Source organism: Camelus bactrianus, chromosome 24, assembly GCF_048773025.1.
Source record: "Camelus bactrianus isolate YW-2024 breed Bactrian camel chromosome 24, ASM4877302v1, whole genome shotgun sequence".
Lineage (NCBI taxonomy): Eukaryota > Metazoa > Chordata > Mammalia > Artiodactyla > Camelidae > Camelus > Camelus bactrianus.
The window spans coordinates 3,341,906-3,353,233 of NC_133562.1; the positions used below are offsets into that span (position 1 = coordinate 3,341,906).

Consider the following 11,328-nt stretch of genomic DNA (forward strand, 5'->3'; position numbering starts at 1 on the left):
GCCATATTCCTGCTCACTGCTTTATCTTTTTCCCATACATGTATTATTATCTAACATATGGATGGGTGGGTGGTTGGATGGGTGGATGGGTGCATAGATGGATGGATTCATTCATTCATTCACTCATTATTCTTATGGCTTAAAGGTCTCACCTATGAATAAATGAATACAATGTATGATGTTAACTCCGGGATCTCACCTTTATTTTGAATAACTGAGATAGACATTTAAATGACTTTCGAATAGAGTAGCACTCTTCCACCTGGGAGGAAATTGCAATATGCCTAATACCTTCTCAAAGAGTGTGGATGTCCAGAAATGACAGGAGCTCCCACAGGGCTGCCAGGCAGTGAGTGAGCGGGACCAGAGGAGGGAATGGCACCCCAGGTCTTCTCTGGGATGCGGGACGTCCATCCCTTGTGGCAAGTCCATGATGCCCAAGGATTTGGCGTCCTCTGCAGAGCTGCCTTTCTTTGACAATTCCCAGCATCAAAACCAGACAGGCACACACCCAAGGGGTCTGATTATTGTGCTCAGGACTTCCTACAAGCAGGGAGAACTGTCGGGGGGGGGGGTGTTGTCTCCTAGAAAGGCAGGTGCCCACCAGTGGCCTGTATGGAGGAGGAGGAATGTGAGGACCTCTGGCTTCCCTTCTCTTACTCTCTCAAAGTCTACTCTTCAGCTCATGCTTTTTGAGGGGCCCTAAGAGCACCCTCAGTTTCAATGGTTTTGCTAGAAGGACTCATAAAATTCAGAAACCCTGTGATAGCGATGGTTTATTACAGCAAAAGGACACATGTTAAAATCAGCAAAGATGAAAGGAGCATGTCCAGGTAGGGTCCAGGAGAGACCAGACACAGTTTCCATTGTCCTCTCCTAATGGAGGCATTTGATGGTGCTGGATTCTCCCAGCAGTGCTGCTGTGGCACATGCGGGGTACTGCCAGCCGGGGAAGCTCACTGAGCCGTGCTGTCCGGGTTTCTTTTGGGGAGTCTGTCATGGGCGCATGGAGCTCCCCTGTGGTTGATCTTACTTAGCACCTCAGTTCCCAGCCTCTCCAGAGGTGACACAGATACTGTGTTGCCCAAGACCCCGCCATCAATCACACTGCGAGAGCAGACCATCTGGGGTGACCCACGGCCCCAGGTAAGCAATACTCAGGGCTGACTGAGTGGGTCTGCAGCACTGGAATGCTGTATGTTTCAAAAAGAGGTCCAGCCTTTGGAATACATAGAGTTTTTCTCTTTTGTAGAAGAAAAGATTTCAGCTCTACGTACCCAAATGATATTACTTAATCAAATCCAATAAGTTTTTTTTTATGGGAAACAGATAATTAAGAATTCCTTCTCTTCTAGAAACATAAGAGGAGCTTTAAATCTTTCAATCAACAAAGCCGAAGAGAAATAGTCCCTCTGAGCCTCCAATCCAATAAAAAGTTAGAGATGGAATCCAAACCTCTGGGAGGTCTGCAAACTCCTAGATTCAACCCTTAATAAAGGCTGAGTTCTTTTCATATTTTTGAAAGTCAACCAAAATTAAATTATGCTTTTTTATGGCACCATAAGGAGATGTGAAAACACTCATACCGATCTTGACCCATCTCCTCAATGTTTTTGCTTTTCTTGCGTAATCACCATGATTATAGGCTCAGGTGGCCGTTCGTAGAGCTTCAGGCAAGGGGATGACAAAGCTCCCCCCCCCCCCAAATACAGTCAGAATTTCAAAGCTGATAAAAGCTTAAAGTGAGTTTACTTGCAAGTGATTCAATCACTTCACTTTATAGAAAATTGAGGCCTGGAGAGGTGAAGTCACTTGTGCAGGTTTATTCACTTTCTCATCCATTCATTTGATACATTATTATTATCTTCCCTATGCTGGATGCAATGATCCCAGCCAGCCAGGAGCACGCAGCCCAGTGGCGTCGCAGTCGGGATCAGCGGGCACTCCTTCTGCTAGCCCGGGTGGCTCCAGTCTGCCTTAAGATAGGAAACACCTGAAATGCTTCTTACACCTGCACATGCCAGGCCCTGCCCTGGACCTCCTGAATCTCAGAGACCCTGAACAACAGGGGTTTGAGCTGTACAGGTCCCTGTAGATGCAGATTTTTTTCAGTAGTAAATACCACAGTACTGCACAGTGCATGGTCGGTGGAATCCGCAGATCTGAAACCACAGATACGGAGGCACCCTGGGGTGCAGGGGACTGACTCTACGTCACACTCAGAGTTTGGACTGAGTGGAGGGAGGGTCAGTGCCTACGTCTGCATCTCAGCATAGAGTCAGCAACAATTACCTACTGAGCTTTAAAACAAACAAGAAGGCAGAGCCTCCCTGAGATCAACTATAACAGAAGCACTCAAACAGAGCCCAGGGCTCCCCCTTGTTGAAGTTCCTCGGGGGATTCTGATGACCAGCCAGCGCTGAGGACCACCGCCAACCTCGGTCCTTTCAGGAGTCTCAGGAAAGACCTTCAGCCACGAGGAGGCTGGCTCCGGAGCCTCCTCTGGGGCCTAAGACGCATGGTGCCACCACTGTCCGATGTGGCCTCTCTCCTGCCATGTGCCTTCCAACACCTGAGATTTGGGTAAAAAAAAATGCCACAAAGGTGTTATAAAGCAGACTGCTCTAGGCAATGAGATTCTAGTTTCCATCAAGACAAAGCAAAACAAAGGAATCATTGGCTCAAGAACCATCATGTTAGATGTGTGTATCCCACACCCTCTAGCTCACATCACACTCTGTCCCTCCACAGTCTCACCCACACATCTTCATGCTCGTGTGTGCATCTGCTAATGCCGTTGTGCGCACGGAACCGCGTCGTGTTCAGCTGAGTCTTATCTTTGCCCAAGGACTTGGGGACCTTCTGCCCTCACCGTATCCCCAACACCTGCATAGTCTTGGGATGTGCAGATGGTCCATAAGCGCCCTGTAATTGACACATCCAGCCTCAGTCCGGAGCTTTCTCCCCACCCCATGGGACCTTTTCCCACACACACGCAGAGGATGATGGATGTGACATTCAGGAGACTGGAGGAGACAGGCTTCTCCTGAGCCACACATCCTGGCTCTTCTGGGGAACTCAAGTCACTCAAGACCAAAGACTATGGGGGATTCTGTGATGTTTTGTGGGCGGCTCCAGCTCGTACTGTGGAAGCCAGGATCCTGTGAGTTTTTATAATGCACACCTCTCTGCAGAGTGTCAGAGAGACTGACACTTTGTGGGTGGACTCGTGCTCACTCTCATTTTCTGTCCTGTGCTGAAATAAGGAGTACGTCTAAACAGCAGGAGATAAACTCTCTTTGCAAACAGACTCCTGTGACACTACTAAAAAAATCTGCATAGCAAGTTTCATGCTAGTAGCTTTCAGTTATGCCTTCCTGATGATGGTGCTTATAAGTCATGAGCCCTCTCTGCTCCCCTTTTATTACTATGCTGTTCTTTTTTAAAAAAAAATCAGTAATGCTTTGGATTCAACCCATAACTTGCTAGGTAACTTGAAAGGAGCACTCGTAAAAAGTTCTTTTCTCAACAAGGTCAAGATTGTTCCATTATCATTTATAATAGCTTTCATGTCCCTCTGAATTTTATTTCATTTTCTTAAAATGTATCAAAAAGGTGTATTTTCGTTGCTCTTGGATTCATTATAATCACATCCCATGTACTGGTAGTTAGTTACACATAGGATCCAGGCCGGGGATTTTGTGCTTCACTCTCACACACGGTTGAAGGTAGTTCTTCCATGGGATTAGAAGGCGGAGCCCGTGAGGGTACTTGAGTAGGTGTTGATGAAATCATGGAGTAATATCTTCCTATTAGCTAAATCTAACAGCTCGAATTTTTGCTTTTTTTTTTTAACTCGTTTTCTATTTTTATCCTTTGTAACAGATTCTCAGTGACTCTGTCCAGACTCTCCCTTGCCGACGGCGTATATTGCTGAAGAGAAGCGCCCCAGCCCAGGCTTCAGGCCTCGCTCACCCGGTTACTCTCAGGCTGTTGATACCTGCATTGTCTCCCAGCCTCTAAGCCCACAGTGCTTTCTTTCCTCTTCCTCTGTTTTCAATGCATAGCCCTCAAAATGCATATTCAGGATGTGCTTTGAGGCAGAGGAAATGGAATTTGAAAATGCAGTAATCCATTATCACCAGAAAGGGTTCAGGTACGCCTGCAAATAATGACAGTTTTCCCTCTTGATCTTGCAGGCATGCCTCCTCGTGAAGCCCGGGATCACATCCTGACTCTGGCAACTACAGAGAGGCAGTGCCTCAGCCTCAGCCTGAGCATGGAGCCGTTTCTTCTATTAACCACTTATTAAGTCAACAAGTAAGTAATGACTGCACTCTTATTTCTAATATGCAGCGGTTTTAAGCATTTAGCAGCATTATCCCTTGAACAGCTGTGTCTTTTCAAAGTCGTCTTCCTTTCCTAGGAACAGAGATTTTCTTCTTAATTGTATGCTTGTAAGCTGCTTCAAAAGGTGTCTCTGAACACACCCCTGAGATTGCTTCTCACTGAGAGCCCCAAGTGACGTGAAAATCACCCCATCATCAGGGACGTGAACAGCCAGTGCCCCCACCCACATCAGGCACCCAATTAGCTCCTATTCTTTGGCTAAGTGTGCTCGCCGCCAGTGCAGCTGTCCTCAGTGCTTTGATTTCAGGAGCCTTAGAGATACCTGGGAGCTATTTGAACGTGGCAGCATTAGAACTACAGAAGATAAGCAAGAAGCATGTCGCAGCCAGTCAGCAAACTGGAAGATCTGACAGCAGATACTGTAGTTTGTATCAAATTGCACTCCTCCCCCAACCACCCCTGCGTTAGTATTTTGAATAACCAAGCACATTAACCAGGTTTTTGCTCAGCACTTCCCTTTATCAATAAAAAGGAGCATTCACAGAGAATCAATATCTAAAGCCCACCGGGCAACTTTTATGATTTCCTCAGTGCTGAGTGTTAACAAGGGAAACCTCGTGTCTGTGCTTCTGAAAGACACCGATGGAAGCTGGCAACTGACTTGATACCACCTTTTTCTTAGAAGAAGTATAATATACTCTTGGGTCACCTTCAAAATAGGGTTACGTTCTTTCCCTAGAGTAGAGTTACCGTGGGATATCAAGTGACTGAAAAAGCGAGGAGAGGAAATAAAATGATTGCTCAGCAGGAAAAGCACAGTGCTGGTGTCCCAGCACCTCTCTGCCCAGAGCAAGGTCATGGAAACTCAGCATGAGCCCAAGTGGGTCTCCGGCAGCGGACGCCAGCGAGGCGATCCCTGGCACACACGGTGTTTGTCTGGCAGCTGCGTGTGCCCCAGCTCCAGCCTCAGTAAGTGATCTGCTCAGCCCTACTCTGCAGAGGAAGGCTCCCCCTGCAATTTCCCACTGAGTCATGAGGTTGAGTAAGAATTCCACTCATGTCTTTAAATAGCCTTGGCTCCGCAGGCTAACATGGGTGAGGTTACTAAGTGCCTGTGTGTGCCTGGCGGGGATGAGCAGGTCTCCGGTTGCAGCTGGCGGGGGCGTGTAGAGGGGATTTCTTCAGCTGCCTCCCAGTGACACTGGTGAGATCTGTTTGCAACGGGTTCCACACCAACGCGCTGATGGAACCGTGGTGTCTGGTGATAATGGCAGGCACTGGCTGCCCTCTTTGATGGAGGGAAATTGATGTTGGGGTCTGTTGGAAAAACCACTTGTCCGAGGAGTAAGTTACATGGACTCCCCATTCAGCAGCTCTTCGGAGAAGTAAGAGGGCAGCTCCACACCTAAACTGCCTACGTGGGAACGTGAGCTTCACGGCTCTTTCCTGTGAGGTGAAGGAAGGCGGGGGAATGAAGACCAGATGGTGTCAGCGAACTGGGTTTGACCGATTCATCCCGATCGTGTTTTTGGCTTCTGAAACTCGGGGCTCAGTCTACTCTATGCTGTCCGATACGTTACCTTCGCTTCAGTCCTTCGCTTTAATGTCTCTTTGCAGGGGTCACGACTGGCCGTGTCTTGTGGAAGCCCACGTGGGCCTGTCTCTTTCACCAAACTGGGAGCCCCTTGGTAGAAGGAGCTGGGCGCTGTTCCCTTGCCATCTTTGCCCAGTGCCCAGCCTTAGAGAAGATGCCAATAATTATTAATTTAACTGAATTAAACCAGGGGTAGTAAGACGCTAGACAAGTCCTGGCAACAGGTCCCAGCCCTGTCTTGCTATTGTTCGCTGCGTCCTATAGACAAACGTGCTGAGTGGTTGGCTCTCCACTGACCTGAAGGGACTGCCCTGTCACTGCCACCTTTTCATTCTAATTCTTTGACTCTGAATACGCAGCAGTGTCTCAGGGCTCTTGGCTGCTGTGATAGCAGTGAGGTCCAACAACTCCCGTGGCAGGAGCTGCATAATTGCCCGCCCTGCTGTCTGTGTTGAACTAACAGCTGTGTCCTCTTAGAATTAAAAACAAAACAAACAATATTTTTGCAGAGCTTTTAATGTGACCAAACTCATTTTTAAAAATCCGTATGTGACAGCCAAGTGGCAAATACTACCCTCCTCTGAATGTGCAAGGGTCCTGGCTATTTTGTCTGGCTAGTCCACGCCTTCTCTCCTCTTTCCTGCCTCTTGGCCATTTCTCCCCTGATTATTAGCTCATCTCTGAGACGGCAGGTCTAGTAAGGGAGGAGGAGGAGTGAGATTAGGAGAATGTAGCCACCGGCAGGTGTCTCTAGAAAAGCTCAGGGATGTGACTGGAGGTGCAAGAGGAGGACTGGGCAGTTAACACTGGCTTGTATTTATTTTCTGAAAGCCGTCACACTACATCCCCGTCACTCACCACCAGACGTCCACACGAGCAACTCGATTGTGACTCTACCGTCATTTTAGAGACAAAGTTCCTGTGATTGTTTCCCGCAGAACCCGCGGGGAAGGTCTGCTTGATTTGGTCATCGCCAGGACAGCAGGGCCCCAGCTGGCTCTTTGGTCCCAGTGACACTTGATGGAGGCTGGCGTGGGGGCATGTCCTGCTGTGGCTGCCTTGCTGCAGGTCGCCGGTTCAGGGGCTGAAACTGGACGGTGTCGATGCCTCCTCTCGCGCTTTGGCCCACACAGCACATCCTGAGCAAATATTTCACTTTGGAGGGATATTGAATCAGACCTACTGTACCCTCTTCCAAAGCCTGAGTCCCATGGCTCCTCAGAGAATCAGAATTATTTCTCTTTGGAGAAAACACAGGTTCTCTTTCAGTTTATGTTTAGAAGGAGAGGAACGTAATATTACAGGTGATTAGGAAGATACAGAGCTGCAAGCAAGCTCCTCCCTGGAGCGGGCGTTCAGTACGATGCAGCAAATCGCAACACAGGCACTGACCACCAGAGCAGGAAGAGGACGGTTAGACGAGGGAGGTGCACAGCTGGCAGGGCCTGGCGGTGCCCCTGGCACCCAAGTCAGGGGTGTTTTTTGTCCTTTAGGTAGCTGAAGAGCATTTCCAGACCCCCCTCCACCAGCTCCGGGAGAGGCTTGGCTAAAGGGTTACGGGAAATGTGGAGCCCTTTGTCCATGGGGTTCCAGGCGATCCGAGTCAGTCTGCACAGCAGGTAGAGCTCGTCTGGGAGGGTCTGGATGTGGTTGTTGCTCACGTTCAGCAGCTCCAGGCTCGTGAGCAGGCAGAGGGAGCGCGGGAAGGCGCGGATGCTGTTGCTCTCGGCAATGAAGATCTGCAGGCTGGCCAGGCACTGGATGCTCTCGGCGATGTTCTCCAGGCGATTGGAGCCCACGTGCAGGAAATCCAGCTCTCGGAGCGAGAAGACGCAGACGGGGATGTGGGCGAAGCGATTGTGGCTGAGGTTCAGCTTCCGCAGTCGGGAGAGGTCGGCGAAGCTGGCGGGGAGCTGGGACAGGCAGTTGTGCGACAGGCTCAGGACCTCCAGGTTCTTGCAGGCGCTCAGCTCAGCCGGTAACTCTGTCAGGCAGTTCATGTGGACGAACAGGACCTTGAGGTTCTGCAGGAGGCTGACCTCCCGAGGCAGGCTCTTCAGGCGGTTCCCGCACAAGTTCAGGACCACCAGCCGCGTCAGCTTCCCCACCTCCGGCGGCAGGGCCCGGAGCTGGTTGTGGGACAGGTTGAGCTTCTGCACCTCCGAGAGGCCCCACAGGAAGTCGGGCGCGTCCGTCATGCCCTTGGTGACCAAGCTGAAACTGACATGCCGCAGGCCCTGCTTCAGCAGACACCGCGGGTCCCTCCCCGGGAGCAGGGCATCTTCCCACGGGAAGGACTTCTGCCTCCCCCGCAGGAGCCCAGTCCCCTTGTCCTTGCAGCGGCCACCGGACTGCCTGGCTCCCATTTACCTGCCTTTCCTCTGCTCTCCTCTGCCCTGAAGGTGGGGATGGGGCTCCCCTGCCGTGGCTACAGCCTGGCCGTTCCCCAGGCTGGGTTGAAGCAGCTTCTCTCCGAGCAGCCGGGCCGTAATGATACCCTTGTCCCTGAGGCCAGGGAACTGAACCGCTCAGGTCCCTCTGAACACCACTGGGCAGCTGTCACTGTCATTCTGCCCGCACTTTATTGGCCTGGTGAGTGCTAACAGGTCACGGGGAGGCCGTGTCTGATGCCCCGCTCAGCTTTTCTGGGGTGTCACAGCTGAGCAGGGGGATTAACAAGCCCTTCTCCCAAAAGAAACCAAGGGGAAAAATAAAGCCCGGGTGTCTGCCGGTCTCGGCTCCTCTGGACCCCAGAGCCAAGCTGGGCTGAATGCTAGTCCCGGAGTTACATTCCCAAACCTGAGGGTCGGCAGGTGGTGACACACACCGATTCAAACTGTGGTGAATTGTGTCATTGTGAAGTAGCAGAAGGAGCCAGACCCCTGGAACCCTCCAGGCCAGAGGTTTTGCATGGTGCTTGAGAAAGGCATTCCCTGAGGAGAGGTGGACGGGGTCTGGACCCCTCTTCCATTTTCTCCCAGAGAAGCTCTGGGGTCATCTGTTTTACAGAGAGCATCTGGGTTTAGTACGGTGAGTGGCTTGAGTGGCTGTGTAGTCAGGTAAACAGTCCTGGAAAATTGTCTGAAGGGGACTCCCTGGGTACACACCTCTCTCTCTCTCTGTCTTTCCCCATCTCTCATTAAAAAGTTAACTTATTCCCTAAGTATGGACAGTCCGTTGTTTGTGTCATGGGCTGAACTGTGCCCCCCCCCTTAAATTTCCAGTGTTGACGTCCTGACTCCCAGTAACTCAGCGTGTCACCCTGTTTGGAGACAGGACCACATGAGGACACAGGGAGAAGACGGCATCTGTAGGCCAAGGAGAGAGGCCTCGGAAGCAACCCACTGCCGACACCTTGACCTCAGACTTGCCGCCCCCAGAATTGTGGAAAATAAATTTCCATTGTTTAAGCCCACCCATTGGGCACTTTGTACGCTTGTCCTGGCAAGCGCATCCCACTGAGGCGCAGGCAGACACATCTGCGTAGATGAAAATTCCTAAAAATAAGTCGCGGGTTAAGGGAAAAAGAGATAGCAAGGTCGATGACTCAGAATCTGAGAAAAGAGTTTACGGGCAGTGTGAGGGCTGGCTCGGCCCAGAAGCCTGTGGCTTCTGCCCACGGCAGCCCATGCCACAGCCCCAGCCCGGCGAGTGTGTCCTGGATGGTGATACTGGTCCTGTGACCATGGTTTCAGAGCTATCGTCACCCAAGCCAGGAGCTGGAGTGGGGCTCTGGCTGGATGCCACCCTGGGAAGCTGTAGGTCCATCCCCTGAGGGGCTGGCCCCTAAGGAGGAGCAGCAGGAGGTGTGAAATGATGCCAGACCATTTCTGCTCCATTTGGCATTTGAGAGCCATATGACCCCTTTTGTCTGAGTAAGCCCCTGGCATTGTCGGACAAAGGTGGACACTTTGGACTTTTTTTATGGAATACTTGAGCATTCTAGCTATTAATCAGAGGGCAGAGGGGAGGAGTAACATGGCTAAGTTTGCACCCTTGGTTTTTGGAGCAGACTGTGCCTTATACATGTACATTTCATGTGGCAATAGGGTTCAGCTGCTTAAAAAAAAAGTCAGCTGTGTTCTGTTTCCCTCTTTCTTTCTGTGAGCACAGAAAATTGTGCTAGAGCTCTTGAAATGTGGGGACTAGCCGGAGCTGGGATGGTTTGAGGAAGAATCACAGCTTTCTTTGTGACCATTATCTCTTTCCCCTTAATACATTTTCTCCAGTAATACTTTTTGAACACTTATTAATAGCCAATATTTATCAAATGTTTACTAAGTGAAAGGCATGACACTAGGCACTTTACATGAGGGTGCATATTAAAATTATTTCCATTTTACAGTTGAGGAAATGGAAGGCAGAGAGGTCAAATGACTGATGCAAGATCAAGTCACTTGTCCAAGTTCAAGTTTCTACTCAGTGGCAGACCCAGAACTCAAACCCAGTGAGTCTGACTCAGCAGCCCCAGCTGGAACCATAAGAAACCCCTACAGAGAGATGGAGTAACTATGGCTAGGTTATGGTCTCCTGTTTTCCTGTTTCTAAGGATTAGGGCTGGAGGGAACATAGGTAAAGAGATGACTATGTAACCACATAATAGAAATAACTACATAATTAGGCATTAACCCTGCTTTCCCTCCCCCCCAGCACAACTAGGAGAAGCCAGAGGTAAAATATCATTCCGGAAGACATTGGCAGAATGGATATAATCCCTTCCCCAAAATAGTTCAGTTCTTCTCTAGCGACGTTCTCCTATATCAAGTGGATGAGCTGTGTGAGCATCTGAAAGCTTCCTCTCACTCTTTGAAATGTAAATGGTGCCACTTATGGACCAGGGTTATCCAGTCAGAGCAGGCTCACCTAGGGGACAGTTGCCGCCCCTGGGTCGTGTCCTGTCTGTGACTTGGGCATTTGTGGGGGTGATTTCCCAGAGCCTCTTCCCGCCCTGCCAGTTGGATCCTCATGCACGTGAGACCACCATAGAGAAGTGAAAGTCACACTTGACCTTTTCAGGTGAAAGTGGGCAAAATCCAAGCAGCTTTTGTTTTGCTAGCATTAAGATTGGCCCCGGGGAGCCAGCAATCACAGGCAACACTGCGGGCTTTAGGATTTACTCTGAAGCCCCACATCCGATTTTGCCAAAAGGGACTTTCCGAGGCTCTGAGTGGATTTCACTTCTGAGTAGGTCTCAGAGCACAGCATTGTCAGACAGATTTCTGAAATTCCAGGGCATGGTAAGCAATGTGACTCTCTTTGAAACCTAAAGAAGTTATAGAATTATTGAAACCTATCTAATATAGCCAACATGCTTACTGTATCTTGTATATATTCCAAGTGGCCCTTGTTCAACAAATGAATGTCAACATTTCTTATTTCTTTAA

The 11,328-nt window shown here is 49.9% G+C and overlaps 1 protein-coding gene across 2 annotated transcripts; it reads right to left on the reverse strand.

The window, feature by feature from the left end:
* Positions 1 to 1,808: 1,808 nt before the first annotated feature.
* On the reverse strand, positions 1,809 to 8,468 carry LRRC30 (leucine rich repeat containing 30). Of its 2 annotated transcripts, none has more exons than XM_074352451.1 (2): positions 6,842 to 8,468; positions 1,809 to 2,572 (listed from the first exon to the last, which is right to left on the reverse strand). In XM_074352451.1, the coding sequence occupies exon 1, from the start codon at positions 8,308 to 8,310 to the stop codon at positions 7,414 to 7,416; it is 897 nt and encodes a 298-aa protein (XP_074208552.1). In that variant the 5' UTR covers positions 8,311 to 8,468; the 3' UTR covers positions 1,809 to 2,572; positions 6,842 to 7,413. The 2 variants fall into 2 exon arrangements, with proteins under 2 accessions (XP_074208552.1, XP_010956454.1); XM_010958152.3 differs by having other exon boundaries at positions 6,803 to 8,468.
* Positions 8,469 to 11,328: the final 2,860 nt, after the last annotated feature.